Raw genomic sequence first — 20,418 nt, 5'->3', positions numbered from 1 at the left:
AAACAAGTTGAGCCATGTGCTTATTAGCTCTATGTCATGCTGGGTGTAGAAAATTGGCCACTGGCACTGCATGAGAGGGCCTGAGGCCCCTTCCCATGGGGTCTTTTGTTTTCTCTCTTGGTTCAGACTCAGTAGCCAATAATCACCTATTTAGTAGATTGGAAGCAGTCCTACCTTCAATTGTAGGTATATCAAACCTCCAATATGATTTGACAGTAGGCAGAGTGTGCTCTGAGGCTGAGTCTCCCACTGACCAAGTCCTCTGTTACATCATCCCCTCTCCTTCCCTTAAAAATATTTGCTGCCCTCAGCAAATAGGTCAAGGTATGTTTTGAACACATTGTCTGTGTCCCCAATCCAGAATAGTTCTTTGGGATCCTATAGTATCAGTAGCACATCCCTATTTTATGCGTATAGGTTTATCAGTGGTAGAACTAATAGCAGAACTTAGCTTTTTGGATGCAACTTTGTGTTCTTTCTATTAAAATATTGATTAAAAAAAGAAATTAAGTGAAAAGTTGAACTAAGTTTAATAAGCACCAAGACAACTTAGGTTGTAAAGTACTATTTTCTATGACTTTTTTTACCCCTAAAATGCAAATTGCTGCATATGTGTTTTCCAGCCATACATCCTTGCAGATGAGCTACGTCGGGAGCTGCCTCCAGATCAGGCTCAGTACTGCATCAAGAGAATGCCACCTTATTCTGGGCCAGGCAGCGTCCCTGGAGCCCTGGATTACACCGCGTTCTCATCAGCCCTCTATGGGGAGAGCGACCTGTGATTCTGTATTCATGGAATGCAATAAAAGTTGGAGTAACGGTTTGCTTTCTGGAAACCTTGACAGGCTGTTTTAAATTAAAGAAAATATTTTTAAGCATTCTTAAAGCCCAGTAGTTACCACTCAGTGTAACATGCTAGAAAGTATAGTGTCTGCGTCAGAGTGTGCTGCACTAAGTAGGCGTCTTCATTGTGGGTTTCTTAGTTTTTAGCTAGTACAGTACACTTTTAAAGGGGTTTCATGCAAGAGAATTCCTTGAACAGTAAGTAATTGGGATGGTACAGGGAGAGAAAGAAGCTTAAGAATGTGAAAACTCAAAATAGAAAATATTCAAAATCAGAAAAAAAATCCTTTATTACAATTTGGGATCGTAACCCCGCCTTTTAGAAATGTCCTTCATGACTGATTATACTTATGCGACTGTGCCTAGGGAAATGTGTTGTGGAGGTCAGTGTTTTCTCTTCTTGCTTATCCAAAGATTAGCTGTAGCTAGATATTTTCATGTTTTTGTGGCTTTTGCAGTTGAATTTTAACATGTGTGAAATGGAACTTTCAGGGAATAGAAACAAACAAGCCAAAAACCAGAAAGTCCTTTAGCTTTTTTTTTTTAAAGGATAAGGATGTGGGGAAAGAGAGAGAGAGAGAGAGAGAGAGAGAGAGAGAGAGAGAGAGAGAGAGAGAAAGGGGAAGAGATTTCAGCTTGCTCTTAATGATAATCATTCAACCAGGGGATCAATGCAAGCCCTTGCTTCACTTGAAATACAAGATGTGAGCGAATAAATGAGGTCATCTGCAAGGAGAAAGGTGACTGATGTAGCTAGTTTATGACAAAGCTTTTAAAATTATCTGTGGATTTCAGTGAGTCATGCTTTTTCCTTGGACGCAATTAGCATAGATAATCAAGTACATAGAGTCTGTATTTTTAAATCAACAGTTTTCTTTATATTAATTCCTAACAAGACACCAATTAGAAAATGGCAAACTTGGAATTCTATAAGGATTTGCTTTCCTTAGTCTTATAGCCCCTTAGGAGGAGAAGACTACTTCACATGAATGAAAGCAAATAAGAAAAGATGAATTCCCTCAAATGGTTATGGCAAGTTTCTTTATTCTAGAAGAACCTACTTTTATGTCCATAGGATTAACTCGTCCCCTGTAGCATATCTAAATTACACGGTTACATTCACAGTAGCATCCATCCTACCTTCACCCAACGGAATGTCAAAATCCATCTGAACAAGCACAGTATGTAGTTATATCTAGAGCTATATTCCATAGATGGCATGGTATATGTTTACTGAACAGTTGTCTTGGTTTTTGTTGAATGTTCATTAAGCTATTACTCCTTAAGCTACCGTATGCTGTGACTTCCCCCTGGTTTTCCATCTTGTTGACAGCTTGTAGAGAAATAAAGCAATAACTTTTTTTTTTTTTTTACATCTGAGTCCTTAATCAAGAATTGAAGGGAAAACAAACAAAAACAGCCACAAATAGCAAATTAAAATGAACACTACCTCATTGCTGCTAGGAACACAGTATATGCCTATGATGGACAGTCTAGGTATCTTTTTTTTTTAAAGTCCCACCACCAATTAAAAATAAATTCTTTGTTAGAGGATGTGACATGTTTTTCTATCCATAACTTCTTGAATCTTAAACACATGCTATAGTAGTCATCTTTTTTGAAGGAAAAAAACCAACATTTCATAAGACAAATTTTATTTCCTCTAATTTCATGGGAGTTTTGTAATTTTATTTTAAATTGCTTCATTAAGTGTTTCAGAGTTAAAAGAGAGAAAGCCGTTTATAGATGATGTGCCCTGAACAAAGCACTTTATATACACAATCTCTTCATCTTTCTGATCGTAGTACTTTTGATCTCTTGGTCATAGTACTTTCTAAAACTGCTTGATGAATGCTTAAGTGAATGGAGCTGTGTCATGGATATGAAAAGGTTACAGTTAAGAAGGCCTTTGTATCCTTTGCTACAGGAGACTAAATAGATAAATTTTCATGATTTCAAAAAAACAATAGGTGACTTAGTTTAATGCCATACATTAAATTCCTTCTGTGTCACTTGGTTGAGCACTTACCTTCATTTCCGAGACTGTTGTTGTACTTCCAGTTAATCGACATTCAGAAAATCAGAAAGAACCTCTCCCTTCAGACCTGTGAGGATATTGTGATGCTTATGATCCATATAGTCAAATCAACTTATAGAAAAGTTCTATTTTTTTCATCATAACATTCAAGCAAGAAGATGGATCCGTGGCATTTGCTGAAGAACAAAAAAAGGAAATGATTGAATATTCAAATAAAGCATTTGATAAGGACATTTTAAAGTTCTTTATTTCTGAAACTGGATCATGTATTAAAATTGTTTTTTTTTAATAATGGAAAAAGAATTCCTGTTTGATTCTTAAGGAATAATCAAAATTAGTTTTAATATGGCTAATATGTTTAATATGGCTTTAATATGTTTTAACATGTGACTACTACAAGTTAAGTAACCTAGGGGGCAACAGGGGAAATAGTTCCTGATTGGAAATTGTGTGTGAACAGTGGTCACTGAAATTAAACTGGAAGTAAGATAAGTAGCAGGACAGCAGGGAATAAATAAATGGCAAGGAGAAACCCCTGTTCTATTCACTTGGAAATGTTTGGTAGCAACTGCCTTCTATCTTGGTATAATTGGACTTTGTGTACTTGGATATGTTCAGATGGTCTAAAGACTTATAACATCAAAGCTTTATCACAGATGAAGAAACTGAGGTAGAGGTTGAGTAACTTGTTCAGAGTCACACAGCCAATAAGTGTGTTTGCATTAACATGACAAATTAAGAACAAAGTATTTATCTAACAAAAAAGGAAAAGCAAAAAGTTACAATTTGTGGTGTCTGGCATCATTTCAAGGACTTAGAGAATGAAATAAAGATATTGCAAATCACAAAGATTGAAATAATAGTAATTTTATGAGAATAGACTTAATTTTGTCCACTCATGGAAAAATAAGTTAGAATCTTCTTATATATAAGAAAGTATCCTTTCCTGGTTCTCTTCCCCTCTGATACTACCTTCCATCTTACTCTAATATATATCTAGTTATATGGAGTGTTTGTGGTGCTCAGGGAAGATATACATCTAGCATGAGAGATTGCTGAGCCCTTTTCAGGGCTGCTTATCCACCATTGGTGTCCACCTGTCACCAACTCTCACCTGTGGTCACACCCTGGTAAAACCATCTCAGTAGAAGTTTAAACCAAGTTGAGAGGAACTTACAGGCCTCAAACCCATCACTGAGTTAGGGGGATATCTGCCCCAAGCATGTGAAGACTGCCCCAAGCAGAATGGGCAGATGAGGATAGTTTATTCTAAATAAAAAGTATTTTATTATTGAGGATGGTTTATTCTAATGGCCACAAAGGTGGCTGAAGCAGGTATTGTGGAATGCTTAGAGCTTGGTCAAACATCAAAGATGCCAAGGTCATTCACTGCATCCCAGGCCATTGCCAATTGTCTTGATTCTTATCTTGCCACTAGATTTCCATGACTCTGGAGAAGCAAGTGAGACTGACAGCTTTATGTAACTCTGCCTCGCTTATATCCAAATTCACTAGCAAGTCATCACTCTTCGTTGTCACTGGTCATTTCTGAAAGCAATGATCAACAACAACCTAGTTATTACATGATATCTCTCTCCTTAAACTGTGAACTCCTTGAAGAAATGGGCTGGTTTTGCCTTTCTGTCTCTAACACTTTGCACAATGCCTGGCACATAGTAAGCACTTAATTGATGTTTGCTGACCAACCTGTGCACAAAGCCTTTCTTTTCCCAAATCAACAGTGAATAACTTAAAATGCTGAGGACTAGTAAATTTTAGTTCAGTCTTATTCATAACTTAATTTCAATTATCTAAAAAATTGACACCCCAGTAAATTGATTCTACAACATGTAAATGTGGTTTTCCAAGTTATTTTATTATATACATTTGAAAATGAATGTGCAATTGAGAGACAGGAGATAAAGGAGATAGACTATTGTGTGTGAGAAACTGAAAACCAATTCGACTTAATCAGAGTTCTTGTTAAGGGGTGTAGGGTACCATAGGGCTAGAAAGATGGTTTGGGGTTATGTTATGAAAAGCTTTAAACACTAAACCAGGGAGTGTATATTTGATTCTAGAGGCAATATGGAATGACGCAGTCAGATCTACCCATAAAGAATATCACTTTGGCCACTTTATGGAGAATAGACTAGAGTGAGGAAAAACAAGGCCATTTCAGTGGTCTAGGAGAGAGGTGGTAAGAATGTAAAGTAAAATGGTGGCTTTGGGTAGGGAAAAGGGGGTGGATATAAGAGATGTGGAAAGAGAAATAAGATCTGGCAGCTAATTGAATATGTGGGGTGAGAGAAAGTTGAGGAGTCATGGGTAAAGTTCAGGCTATGAACTTAGACTGAAAGAATGGTGGTATCTTCCACAGAAATCGGGAAGCTTGGAAGAGGGGTGAGTTTTGGTGGGTAAAATAATATATTCTGTTTTGAAATGTTGACTTTGTGATCAGAACATGCAGACTGAAATGTCCGGTAGTTGGTAATGTATGATTGATGCAAGAGAGAGACTGGAACTAGATTTATTAGATATATCTTCTAGAAATTCACGGTTCTGCAAATAAAATCATGAAAATAGACTGCATAGGTGTGATTCAAAGGTATCTAGAAAGCTACCTAGCTTCTCCATCATGCTTATCTGCTTAATTCCACCCACCTCTGAGATGAATACAGAACACTGATCTATTAGAATTCATCTCTCATTAAAACTTCTGGGTCAGGGAGATTTCTTTTACTTGTTGGTTAACTCTTTTCCCAGACAGGGAGGAAATTATTGTGGTTTAAAACCCTGTCTTTTACTTTAAGCTTCTGCTATGCAAGTATAGACAGAGATAGATACAGTTTTTAAAACATGGAAGTGAACAAGTTTATGTCAAAAGTCAATAAATATTTATTAAGCTGTGTCCTTCTTTGTGAAATCTCAGAAGACTGAACAACTATTAAGCACCTATTAGGTACAGGCCTGTGCAAAGCACTGGGGATAAATAATAGCCCCTGCCCTCAAGGAGCTTACACTCTAACAGAAGACAAAACAAAAAAGTAAACTGAAAAGCTGGGGCAAAGAGGTATTGGATTGAGGGGTCATGGTGCAGATGACTTCCCAAACAAGTCCCAAATTAATTCAACCAAGTGAGGAATGAAACTGATCTGAGTTCTCTCCTTAAATGGGGGTTTGGAGTTCATGGCCCCACCTTCCTATCAGAGAGGAATAGAGTAATGATGAGGTAAAGTATCCAAGCTAGATGAGATCTTCCAGGATGATTAGTCTGGTTATCCTAATAATAAGCTCCCTGAGGCAATGGAGGTGTCTGTAAGAGGAAAGAGCAAAGTTCCCCCCCAAAAAAAGTTATAAAGAAGAACAACCAGGGAAGAAATGAGGCAATTATTATGGCTTAAAATCCTACCTTTGTTTTTTTGTTTTGTTATGTTTTGTTTTCTTCTGCCGAGCAAGTATCAACAGAGATTCCTGGTTGTGGATGTTTTTTTTAATGTGTGAGGTGAACAGATAATGTTCACAACACATAAGACTGGAAATTATTTGGTCTGTATTTGAAAGCAACAGTTTCTTCAATAATCTGCTGAAGGAGATTTGAGAGTTATTCATTCCCCTAGAAATGTTATAGGAAGTTAGGCAGGTAGGTGGCACAGTGCATAGAGTGTGCTAAGCTGCAAGTGGGGAAGACCTGAATTTAAATCTGGCCTCAGACACTTATTAGTGGTGTGATCCTAAGCAACTCATTTAGCCCTGTTTGTCTCAGTTTCCTAATCTGTAAAATGAGCTAGAGAAGGAAATGGCCAACCACTCCAAGAAAATCCCACATGAGATCATGAAGAATCAGACATGACTGAAACAACTGAACAAAATAACAAGAATTACTCTATAGCCAAAGTTTAATGCAATGAAGTTCTGAAAATGCTAAAAGCAATATTAGTAATATTTTCTTAAGATCAAAATTCCACAATTCATATAACAGTAAGGCATAGCTGAACTTCTCACAACATTTTAAGTATATAAATTTAAGGTTACAAACTGGTCTGATATAAACCATTTACCAGTTGTCATGAAGCACTTAAAAAACTGGCAGAAATTATGTCCTTATCGTCAAGATAAGGGGGCTGGTCTAGCTGACCCCTTGGGCCCCTTCCTATTCCTAACCTATGATCCTATGAGCCATCCATTCCTACTTTCAATGAATCTTCAGCTATTAGGATGATGTCATGAAAGCATGTTTGGTGTAGAACTTCTTGATCTTCAGCTTTAAGTAACTGCCAGCAAACTGAATGGATTGTGTTATCTTATCTGAGCCATTTTTGCCCTTGACTTTTCAAGCCTAAATAAGGGAGCTGGATAAAAGGGAGGTGGAAATGTTTTTGTTGTACATAAATACTTTATTCCTTAAATTGAGAATGAGTGTCTGAATAGCCATTATCCTGAGTTGAGCCCATTGGGAGGAAATCTTAAATAAGAATTACATCTTGCGGATCTTTCAGAACTTCCTTCCCTCCATAGCAACATTCAAATTGGATACTTACTCACTCCTGCCATAGCTGGGTAAATACAAGTGTTTTAAAGACATTTAAGTACAACTTCTAAGTGGGGAATTACTTTGGAGTCCTAGAGGCAGATATCTATGGTCACAGTAGTGAGGGTATCTCACCTATCTGCTGATAGGTGGTACAAAGGCTAGAGTACCTGACATTTCCTCACTGTGTGACCCTGGGCAAGTCACTTAACCCTTTTTGCCTCAGGTTCCTCATATATAAAGTGAGCTGGAGAAGGAAAAGGCCAACCACTTCAGTATCTTTGCCAAGAAAACCCCAAATGTCATCATGAAGAGGCAGACACAACTGAAATGACTAAATGACAATAACATTATTACTATGTGTCAAAAATAGGTCTTGAAACCAGAAAATCTTGACCTTTGGGTCATATCTGTATGTTTAATTATCATGATGTTTAATTTTATAAGAGATTGGTATGTAAGCCTTTCATATGATTATCAGCAATGACGATAGATTATATCATAACTGGTCTACAATTGACTAATATAAAGATTAGCTGGCAAACCAGCCAATAATAAATAGTTCTAGGGGCAGATAGGTGGTTCAGTGGATAAAGCACTGGCCCTGGATTCAGGAGAACCTGAGTTCAAGTCGGGCCTCAGACACTTGACACTTACCCTGGGCAAGTCACTTAACCCCAATTGCCTCACCAAAAAAAAAAAAAATCTGACCTCAGACACTTGACACTTACTAGCTGTGTGACCTTGGACAAGTCACTTAACCCTCATTGCCCAGCAATAAAAATAAAAACAAAAACAAAAAAACACACACAAAAAAAGATTAGTTCTGTTCTAGAAAAAAAAAATAGATGAGATTTATCTATAGACTCTTTCATCTCCCCTTTTGCTTTTCTTCTTTATTCCTGTCAGCACACTCAAAGTCTCACTGTTCTCCACTGGATAACCAAGGACCACCCTTTTGCAGCCCCATACTAAGATCCATTCTGAGAGTCCCTGTGTTTCAGACTTTTCTCAATTAATGTTCCTAGAATCTATTTGATGATAGCTACCTAATAAGAAACACAAATACAAGAAGAATTTTATTAATGGGTTCTAGTAATTATTCTTTCTGGGTCTGTGTATGTCAACAGACTATACTTTAACTCACAGGAGTAACTACAATGGGGATTTGAAGTACCAACACATAAGACTGGGAATTACTTGGGACACTCAATCTACTCTTTTTTTTTTTTTTGGTAAGGCAATTGGGGTTAAGTGACTTGCCCAGGGTCACACAGCTAGTAAGTGTTAAGTGTCTGAGGCCGGATTTGAACTCAGGTACTCCTGAATCCAGGGCCGGTGCTTTATCCACTGTGCCACCTAGCTGCCCCTCAATCTACTCTTAATCATCTGTGGGGGGCAGTGTTGGGAGGGGGGAAACCCTGATAACTGTCATAGATGACAAGACCAAAATGCCACACTCTTGTACAATACTGAGTTAATAGGATTTAGAGTTGGAACAGAGTTTAGACATGATTTTGTCTAGCCCCTAAGTGTTTTTAAAACAAATTGGCCAGAGGAGCCCTCTGAGGCCCCATCAAAGTGCTACAACTGCCACCAAAGAACCAAAGAAAACATCTATTCCTAATAGAGACATTTACTGACTAAAGAAACTTTACGAGGGTTAGGGGTGGGAATCCATTCAAAAGACTGAAGATTGTGAGGCACTATGCATTGAGAGGGTAACTTTTTGAGGAATCGTTATTTTTAAGCCAAAAGCATTTTAGCTAGTCCAACTTTCTGATATCAGAATGAGGAAATGGACCCAGAGTGAGGTCACACAGCTAGATAGTCATTTCCTAAATTCTTATCTAAAACTCTCCATTGTCCCAGCCTGCAGGTATGAAACAAGATAATCTATCCAAATTCTCTTAGAGCCCAAGTAAATAAGGGAAGAAGGATGTGAGCCTCATCCTCCACCATCTTGGGAGAAGGCTATGGACCTGGCCCTGAATAGAATTCTTGTGGGTCCTGGATACCCAGATTACCAAAGTACTTACCAAGATACAAGGCCATAACTTCTTCCTGTCTTCACCCCCAGCTCTCTAGTGTTTACACTGACAAAACTTGGAAGCTGATGCCACTGGCCCTCTATCAACACTATAATCATTCATCACCATGATAGATACAGAACTATATCACATGGTTCTTCCCTTATCTTATAGTCCCCCTTAGTCTTGTGTTTCACAGTTACCACCAGCCAAAACAAAAATTCCATGTTCACTGCCACTTTTTTCTTCATTCCCATCTCTGTCTACCCCAGCCACACACCCACCATTATTCTTTGTTTGTTTGGTTGGTTTTTTGGGGGAGCAATGAGGGTTAAGTGACTTGCCCAAGGTCACACAGCTAGTACATGTCAAGTGTATGAGATCAGATTTGAACTCAGGTCCTCCTGAATCCAGGGCCCCTGCTTTATCCACTGCACCACCTAGCTGCCCCACACCCACCATTATTCTTATCTTCATCTGCCCTAGAATTCCATTGTACTCTCTGGAATCCCCACTCTATCACTAACAAACTCCCCTTCATCCTGGCTCTTTATCAAACTTGGCTCCTCCAGAAAAGATTGTATTTCTGGTCATCCTCACCAAGTGCATGGTGTTTCTTCTCTCATTGTACGACCAAATATTGGTCTAAGAAAAGGATTAGAATTATTTCTTGCTCCCTACTTTCCTATGACGTTCATCTGCAAGTTCTTTTCTTTTTTTGGTTCATTTTATCCACCCTGATCACCCTGTTCATAATCTACCCTTCTCAAAGCACTCTCCCTCCTTTCTCTAGTTTATTTTCTGGCCCCACCATTTCCTCTCCACCACTGCCTTCCAATTTCCTATGTGTGTGTATAAATATACAAAATGTGTATATATATGTACATATAGTCATCTGTGTATATGCATATGCATGTATATATGTATTCCTGTTCATCAACTTTAATTCACCAATTTCTCACCTCCAATGATCTATGTCATTTTTAAAAAACAATGTTCATTAACATCTTTTGTTCTTACATCACCTACATTTCCCAAGGAATTCTTTCCCTTCCTCCTCCCAGAGAGCCCTTCTTATAACAAAGAATAAAAAAGAGGAAATAAAACAGTTTGGCAGATTTAACCAATATATCAATGTTTTCCATACCTGTAGTCTCCCAACCTCCTCAGAGACAGGAGGAACTGCCTTCTTATTTTTTTTCTTTGGGTTTAAGTTTGGTCATTATAATTTTATAACATTTGGCTTTGATCAGTTTTATTGTTATTTTTTTCTTTCTATTTATAATGTTGTAGTCCTGGTCCTGCATACTTCACTTTGTGTCAGTTCCTATAAGTTTTCTTGTGCATTTTTGTATTTAGCATAATAATTTCTTACAGCATAGTAATATTCCATTATTCATGTACAGCAATTTGTTTAGACATTTCCCAGACAAGGGACATTTTACTTCATTTCAAATTATTTGCTTCTACAAAAAGTGCTGTATAAATGCTTTGGTGTATATGATGCCTTTTTCCCCATTAAATCCATGAAGTATATGCCTAGTAGATGAATTTGTATCAAAGGCTATAGACATTTTCATCACTTTCCATAATTTTAAATTACATTCCAGAGTGGTTGGACCAGTTTATAGCTCCATAAATAATGCATGAGTATATGTATATATTACAGTCTTTCTTTGAAGCCATCCAATATTGATTATTCTTATCTTTTGCCAATGACCTGCATCATTCTTCTTCCAGCTCAGCCACCGAGTTGTTGTCATACCTCAGCAGTACCCATAACTGTGCCACTTCCATGACTTTTAACTCTGAAACTCAATTTTTTAATCATATTCCACTGTTCTTCTATCTCTTCCCTCTATGTAATTCATTCCTTACTGCTACCTCTGGTCCTTTGATGTCTTTCTGTTCTTCCCTTCCCAGCTTTAATCTTACAGTTAACTATAACTGCACAGGGTCCTATGCCCTTGAATCTAATTCCCTTGTCCTATTGCCATTCATCCCCTGCAAATCTTCAGTGTTGGATCCCCTGTACCACCCACCTTTTATAATATTGCTCCTGTGCTGCTAAACCCCACTGGAAGAAGTTATTTAATCATGATGAATTGGTTCTATTACAAATTCATTCATAATACAAGCATACCTTGTTTTATTTCACTTCACTTTATTATGCTTTGCAGATAGTGCATTTAAAAAAAAAATTGAAGGTTTGTGGCAACACTGTTGAGCAAAGTATGTTGACTCCATCTTTTAAAAAATAAAAGTATCTTATTATTTTCCAGTTACATGTAAAGATAGTTTTCAACATTTGTTTGTATAAGATTTCCAATTTCAAATTTTTCTCCCTCAAGGGCAGCTAGATGGTGCAGTGGATAGAGCACCGTCTGTAGAGTCAGGAGTACCTGAGTTCAAATCCGGCCTCAGACACTTAACACTTACTAGCTGTGTGACCCTGGGCAAGTCACTTAAGCCCAATTGCCTCACTAAAAAAAAAAAAAAAAGAAAGAAAAAAATTTTTCTCCCTCTCCCTTTCCCCTAGACAGCAGGTAATCTGATATAGGTTATACATATATAATAACATTATACATATTTCTGCATTAGTCATGTCATAAGAGAAGAATCAGAGCAAAAAAGGAAAAACCTCAAAACAGAAAAACAGCAGCACCAAAACCAAAAGAAATAGTATGGTCCAATCAGCATCCATATTCCACAGTTCCTTTTTTTTCCCCCTGGATTTGGAGAGCCTTTTCCATCATGAGTCCTTTGGAACGTTCTTGTACCGTTGGATTGGTGAGAAGAATCTAGTCTATCACAGCTGATCAACACATAATGTTGATGATACTGTGTATAATGTTCTTCTGGTTCTGCTCATCTCACTCATCATCAGTTCATGCATTGACTCCATTTTTCTAACAGCACGTGCTCACATCATGTCTCTGTGCTACATTTCGGTAATTCTCACAAACTTTTTCATTATCATTATATTTATTATGGTCATCTGTGATCAGTGATCTTTGATGTTACTATTGTAGATGTTTCAGGGCACCACAAACTGCACCCATATAAGACAGTGAACTTAATCAATAAATAAACGTTGCTCCACCAACTGGTCTCTCCTTCTTCTTGGGCCTCCCTAATTAATTCCTGAGACACAACAATATTGAAATTGAGCCAGTTAATAATCCCACAATGGCCTCTACATGCTCAAGTGAAAGGAAAAGTCAATTGATGTGGCAAACTTCACTATTGTCTTATTTTAAGAAATTGCCATAGTCACTCCAACTTTCAGCAACCACCACCCAGATCAGCTAGAAGCCACCAACACTGAGACAACATCCTCAATCAGCAAAAAGATTATGATTCCCTGAAGGCTCAGGTGATGATTCGCATTTTTTAGCAATAAAGTATTTTTAAATTAAGGTATGTACATTTTTTAGACATAATATTATTGTACACTTAAAACACTACAGTATAGTGTCAACATAACTTTTATATGCTCTAGGAAACCAAATAATTCATCTGACTCATTTTATTGCAATATCCACTTTACTGCTGTGGTTTGGAACTGAACCCACACTATCTCTGAGGTATCTGCATTCAGTGGATCTTCATTGCTTTGAGGTGATTCTTTCATTCAACTATGAATATGAATGACTCTCTATCATGCTCTTCACTGAGATGTTTCCAAACCCTTTCTCTCCTAACCAACTTCTCACACCATCTTCATCCCCTTGTTTTAATAGTGTCTTTCATATTTTACTGAGAAAATTAAGATCTTTCTTCATTAGTTCCCTCATTCCTTTATTCCATACCTTTCTATGCTCCCAAAGTCCTCTACATTTTCACTCAAATTCTCGTTTTTTGGCTCATGTGTTTGTGGAAGAAGAAAGCCATCTCTTTATTTAGGCAAAGCTCTTTGCTCACACCTTTGATCTCATCTCTTCTTGGAGCTGGTTGCAACAATTATTCCCTTTCTCTAATCTTCTTTCTCTCCCTCTTTATTGGCCTCTTTTCTACATGCATAGGTATCCTGCCATCTCTCTCAACCTATTATCCTGTATATCTCCAACCTTTCATAACCAAACTTCTAGAAAGACAATCTATCCTTGTTGTCTCTATTTCCTAAATTCTCATTCACTCCTCATTACATTTGGGTTCTTAACCTTACCACTCTACTGAAATTGCCTAACAGCTTTTTTTTTGTTCATCATCCTCTTTGACTGCTTTATCACCCATGTATCTCAAATACTTTTCTTTCCCTTGGCTTCCATGATACTAGTTCTCTTCCTACATATCTGGCTACTTCTCTTCAGTCTTCTTTGATAGTTCTTCATGCACCTCCCACATTCCAAGTCTGAGTATTTAACACTATTCTCTTCTCAATGATCATTCTCCTTTGGTGATCTCATCACCCCTGCCCAATTCAATTATCTCTTACATCTACATATTCATTCAATCTTAATCTCTCTCTTAAACTTCAGACTAGTATAGATGATATCAATCCCTGAGTAATCATTAGACATTCCAAAAGGTCCAACATAGAACTCATGATCTCCTCTTCTAAACCTGCTTTTCCTCCACATTTTATACATTCTCTATATTTAATTAATTGCCTGGATCTACCCCCAATGACATTTATCATATCCACACTTTCTTCTCCTCTTCTTACATGACCATTAATTTTAGTTTATCGCCTTTCTCCTGGGCAATTGCATTAGCCTTCTAATTGGGCATTCTGCCCTGAGTCTCTGAACTCTCCAATCTATCTTCTATATAGCCACCCAAACAATCTTCCTTAAATACAGAACTGATCATGTCACTAACCTAATTAAAAAAAAAAATCTGTCTGTAGGAAAAATACAGACTTAAGAGGCATTTAAGATCCTCCACAAGCTGGCTCTAATGTACCCTTACCACCTTACTTCCTTTCATTTACTCTAGGTTTCAGACAAACTAAGTTACTGTTTCCTCAACTCCAGCCTCTGTGTATTTGCATAGGCCATTCCCAATGCCTAGAATGTAATACCTACTCATTGTAGCCTTTCAGAAGCCTGGCCTTCCTTCTAGGTTCGGCTTAGATATCACCTCTGCTGTCAAACCTCTGTTCCACAGGTTGTTAATGTTTTCTCCCTCATTTTTCCTGCTGGATCTGTGATTTCTTTGGTGTAGGGAACTGCATGGTGTGTGTGTGTGGGGGGGGGCGGTCAGGGATTCCCTCTAGAGAGGCAGCTAAGTGGCACAGTGGATAGAACGCTGGGCCTGGAGTCAGGAAGATCTGAATTCAAATATGGCCTTGGGAACTTCCTAGCCATGTGACTCTGGACAAGCCACTTTAACCTCTGTCTGCCTCAAATGTAAAATGGGGATAATAATAGTACCTACGGATCCATTGAGACAATAGTTGTAAAAGCACTTAGCAAAGGACCTGGCTTGATAAATGCTTATGTTCTTCCTTCCTTTCTCTCCAAATGTATATAAGTTGCTTCTTTTCAGCTTCTAGCCTTTTGAGAGTTGCCTGGGGCACTGAGAAGGTAAGTGACTTGCTTAGTCCCCAGTCACTCATATTGCCTTGCTTTTTCTTATCTGTATCTATTCTATTTCTCCAGTTGAATGGGGGCTCCATGAGTAGGCATTTAATATATCTTTGTTAAACTGAATTAAATTGATTCCCTTGGCAATACAGGGGCAAAAGGGGGCCTCAAATAGGTTGGATAAATCATACATGGAGGATTCAGGTGAGAACATGGACAAGAATAACAGGATAAGAAAATATGGATGGGTTGTAATCAGTAATCAGTACCAATGGAGGGGATACCTATGTGGATGACATCACAGATTCAACGAAATATTAAATATAAGGGGACATTTAGAAAACCGTAGCAACACCTAGTGGCCAAAATAGTTAGTGTCTTCTAATTTACTACTAGGCAGTATCTTCTTGACCTCAGGCCCAGTGTTCTATCCACTGTGCCACTTAGCTGCCTTTCTAGGGGGAATCCCCCCCCTGCCGCCCCCCCCCCCCCCCCGTAGTACCCTACACCAAAGAAATCACAGATCCAGCAGGTAAAATGAGGGAGAAAACATTAACAACCCGTGGAACAGAGGTTTGACAGCAGAGGTGACATTTATTAAATTGAATTGAATTGGATTTAATACCATTGGGAAGGGAAAGGGAATGCCAGTTTGTGGGGTTATCCTTAACTCTGCCATGAGTATGTATTTAGCAAACCTTGAGTTCTATAGTTATAGACTAGCTTATATTTGCTTAGTACTTTGTAGTTTTAAGGCATTTTCAAGGATTCTTAATCCTTTTTTTCTGTGTCATAGACTCCTCTGACATCATAGACTTTGGCATTTATGGAATCTGGTAAAGCCAATGGATCCTTCTCAGAAACATGTTTTTAAATGCATTCAATAAAATAAATGGGATTAAAAAGGAAACCAAATACGCTGAAATAAAGTTTTCAAAATATTTTTTAAAATAATGGTCCCTAGGGGCAGCTAGATAGCACAGTGGATAGAGCACCGGCCCTGGATTCAGGAGTACCTGAGTTCAAATCCGACCTCAGACACTTAACACTTACTAGCTGTGTGACCCTGGGCAAGTCACTTAACCCCAATTGCCTCACCAAAACAAAACAAAATAATGGCCCCCAAATTAAGAACTAAACAAAATCTAAGATCCTATGGTCCTCTCTCACCCTTCTCTCTCTCTCTCTCTCTCTCTCTCTCTCTCTCTCTCTCTCTCTCTCTCTCTCTCTCTCTCTCTCTCTTTAAATTTCTATCCTTCTTGCTTGTTCTGATGCTGTTTTTTTAAACCATCTTTATTGGCTTGGTAGTTTCACAATTCCTAAGATTATCTTGGTGTAATAGAAAGAGCGATAGATTTGAAGTCATAGGACATGAGTTCAAATCCCACTACTCTACTAACTTACCCATGTGAACTTGGACATTGAATTGTAATTCAGAAAGGTTCTCAAATCTGAGTGAATAATCTAGGAATTCTAGTACCATATAAAAAGCACTCTGTTAACAAAGGAATGAAGGAAGAGCACTCACTAGGAGCTAAGCACTGTGCTAAGTACTGGTAATACCCTCAAGAAGCTTATATTAAAAGGGAGACTAAACCTTTAAGGGGGCAGAGGCCAGGTAAGGGTATTTTAATTTGAGAAATCACTGGGATGGTGACTGGAGTCAGTGTTAGGGTAGTCAATGAATAGATCCTTTCAGAAGCAATGGGAGTATTGATTTTATTACTGTTCTCATAGCAAAGTAGGGATGGGTAGGTAAAAGGAAGGAAAAGAAGGTGGGATGAGAAGGTAAGTGTGGCAAGGTAGAGAGTAAGGAGATGGCCAAGGTGAATAGTCAGATGGGGTACAAAGCATGGTCTGGGCTCTGGGACCATGAACATTTGCATTAACTGACTCACTAGTCAGGACAACACAGCCTCAAGATAGTAGTTCTAAAATTAGTCAGTTAGTCAAAAAGCATTTATTAAGCACCTGCTATGTGCAGGACATTGTACTTAATCGCTAGGGATAAAAAGAAAGGTAAAAGATAGTCCCTGCTCTCAAGGAATTTTCTTTAATGGAGGGGACAACATGCAAACCACTAAGCACAAAGACAATATAGAGGGGCAGCTAGGTGGCGCAGAGGATAAAGCACCGACCTTGGATTCAAGAGTACCTGAGTTCAAATCCGGCCTCAGACACTTAACACTTACTAGCTGTGTGACCCTGGGCAAGTCACTTAATCCTCATTGTCCCGCAAACAAACAAACAAACAAACAAAAAAAGTAGGAAAAAAAAAGACAATATATACAAGATAAATTAGAGATAACAGGAAAGGCACTAGCATTAAGCAGGATTGGGAAAGGCTTCTTACAGAAAGTGAGACTTGCTGAGAAAGTCAGGGAAGTTAGGAGGTGAAGATAAGGAGCCGGAGAGCATGGAACACAAAGATCAAAAATGTCAGAATTGAGGGATGGAGTGTCTGGTGTGAGGAATAGTAAAAAGATATATATCCAAAAGCTGAATGGATTAACTCTCCTGGTCTTAGGAAGTTTGGTGAGGGGGCAGCTAGGTGGCACAGTGGATAGAGCATGGGCCCTAGTGTCAGGAGGACCTGAGTTCAAATCCAGCCTCAGACACTTAACACTTACTGGCTGTGTGACCCTGGGCAAGTCACTTAACCCCAATTGCCTCACAAAAAAAATAAAGATGGAAGTTTGGTGAGTCAAGGGATTAGTAGCATGGGCTTCAGGTTCCTCATGTATAAAATGAAGGTCTTGAAATAGATGACCTGTAAGGTTGATCCCAGTTCTGAATCTATGATTATTTTAGTCTATAAATTATTTATAACTTGACAATTATTTTTTCCCAAGAAATCATTTTGGTCAACGGACTTTGAAAAGCATCCACTGGAATTAGGATCATAGGAACATGCCTTTAGAGCCTGCAGGAAAATTAAAGTTCAACTACATCAACCTCCTCCTTTCCCACATGAGGAAACTGAGTCCCAGAGAGTGTGTGGAATAATAGAGAGAACAAAAGACTTGGAATCAGCAAGATCTGGGTTCAAATCCTGTCTCAGCCAATGACTAGTTCTGTGATTTAAGCACTTAACCTTTCTGTGCCTTAGTTTCCTCATCTGTAAAATGAGGAATCTGGCTTATAAAGTCCCTCTATGATCTATATGATTCTATAAGTGACATAACCAAGGTTATATCAGCAATAGTTTGCATTTCTATAATGCTTTGAGAAGAAACCAAGGCAAACAGGGTTAAGTGATTTACGGTCACATAGCTATTAAGTATCTAAAACAGGATTTAAACTCATGAAGATGAGTCTTCCTGATTCCAACCCCAGTACTCTATCCACTGCACCACCTTGCTGTCCTTTATGTTATATGTGGTACAAATATAATTAAGTATTAGTAAATGATAACTAGGTGGTACAGTAGAAAGAGCACTGGGCCTAGAGTCAGCACTCTGAGTTCAAATTTGGCCTCAGACAATTACTAGTTGTGTGACCTTAAGTGAGTCACTTAACTTCTGTCTGCCTCAGTTTTCTCAACTATAAAATGGGGATGATTATAGCAACTATCTCACAGGGATGTTGTAAGAATCAAATAAAATAATAATTGTACACAGTGCCTAGTACATAGTAGGTACTTAATAAATGCTTGTTTCTGTGAAAGAACTTAAACGACTAGCTCAAAGTCACTAGTAAATATGAGTTGGAACTAAAAACCAGGTCTAATGATTCTAAATCCGGTGCTCTTTACATTTTACCATATTGTGCTCTAGACTCCTGTAATCTAGTACCCTCCCAAGGTGATCTTTGGGACCTACTTATTTTTAGAAACATGTTCATAGGGACAAATGTTGCATCCAGAGAATAAGGGTTGCTATGGATTCTGCTTCAAAACCCTTCTCTTGATCACATGATGGTGTTCTAATTGGTTTTAAGTAATACTTTGATCTGCCATAAGTGAATTCTCTATACTAATTCTTTTCTTTCCTATAGCTCCTTAAACACATTTTTCAATGTTTTTATGCGCAACTTCATCAGTTTCTATTGTACATGTAGCATGCCGCAAAGCCTGGGAAACTCATTGCTGGGCACACATAAAAAATAACAGCAATTTGGAAAAAAAGAACTGAAGGTGAAAGCTAATGCTTCACAGTGGCTGCAGCTTGCCTTTTTTTTTTTGTTATTGTTGTTCTGACTTTCCCTCCTTAATCAGCATAGGAGATCCAAAGGAACTTAGGGGAGCTGACAAAAATCACAGTGCCACAAACTCCTAGTCAGCCTCATGTAGTTTATCAGAAAACAGCCTCTGAAATGATTTTCAAGGAGGCAGATTGGCAAGGAGGAATAAAACAGGCATTACAAAGGACTTTCTGACTCTAAGTCAGATAGAGGTTTGGGAGAGAGGAAATTGTTCTTGGAAGAAATGGGTTCAAAGACAGATTACATGCCGATGGACTCTAATTGGCTGGATGTCTGTTTTGTATTCTAAGAGTTTGGTTTTTGGAATTTAGATTTTGGGAAATCATAAATGTTTCTCCTTATGGATACAAAGCTGCTGAAAGTTTTTCTTAGTTTGAGTTGCTCTTCCATGCATCTGCTCAAACCACCTGTCTTCCCTAAGTGTGTGCTCCTGTGCATAATCTCTTTGTGTAGCTATTCTTCCAATTGATGGTGTATATATCTGTCCCAGATTCATGGGGGAAATGTTCCATTGCTTCTTTTATTTCTATGTGATGTAATTAAATGCCTTTGTTTTGAACTAATTGTTGACCAGTAACAGTAATCATATTGGTGGAAGCTCATGAGCTATGATTTTGAATGGCTTTGTATCCACAGAGCATACTCAGTCTGGGTCCTCAAACATGAAATGAGTATGTGCTAGGTGCTACATATAATTAGAGATGATTAATATATATCTAGAACATCTACAGACCTTTCCTAATCCCCCAAGCTACTACGGTTCTCATTCCCCAAATTCCCTTGTTTATATTTTACCGTGTTATATTAATCATTTCATATGTCATGTGTTAACATATGTAATGTATAATAAATATATATGCGTGTGATATACACACATACTGACTTCCTGATAAAATATAAGACCCTTGAGAGCAGGGTCTATTTCCATTTTGTCTTTATATCCTCGGCACTTAGCACAGGGTTTGGCACATAGCAGGCATTTAGTAGATGCTTGTTTATTGTTTGATTGATGCACTGGAAAAAAAAACCAGACACAGAGGCTACGCTTGTCAAATTTGCAGATGACACAAGGCTAGGAGTGCTAACTAATAAGTTTGATGACAGGATTCAGAATGACCTTGATAGGCTTTAATGTTGGACTAAACCTAATAAGATGAAATGTAATAGGCATGAAAGTAATGTAGTATAATTAGGTTAAAAACAAATTTACAAGTACAAGATAGAAAGCTGCTAGATTGTTTA

General features: G+C 38.1%; 1 protein-coding gene across 1 annotated transcript in view; it reads left to right on the top strand.

Annotated features, from left to right (window-relative positions):
- ACTN2 (actinin alpha 2) overlaps positions 1-2,524 on the top strand; it is a 102,435-nt gene extending 99,911 nt beyond the window's left edge. The window contains 1 exon segment of the mRNA XM_044001027.1: positions 624-2,524. Within this exon segment, the coding sequence (XP_043856962.1) occupies positions 624-782 (159 nt within the window). The 3' untranslated portion in view covers positions 783-2,524.
- Positions 2,525-20,418: the final 17,894 nt, after the last annotated feature.

Source organism: Dromiciops gliroides, chromosome 4, assembly GCF_019393635.1.
Source record: "Dromiciops gliroides isolate mDroGli1 chromosome 4, mDroGli1.pri, whole genome shotgun sequence".
Taxonomy (NCBI): Eukaryota; Metazoa; Chordata; class Mammalia; order Microbiotheria; family Microbiotheriidae; genus Dromiciops; species Dromiciops gliroides.
Note: the sequence above shows the minus strand (reverse complement) of the source record. Positions and strands in the feature narration are given on the sequence as shown.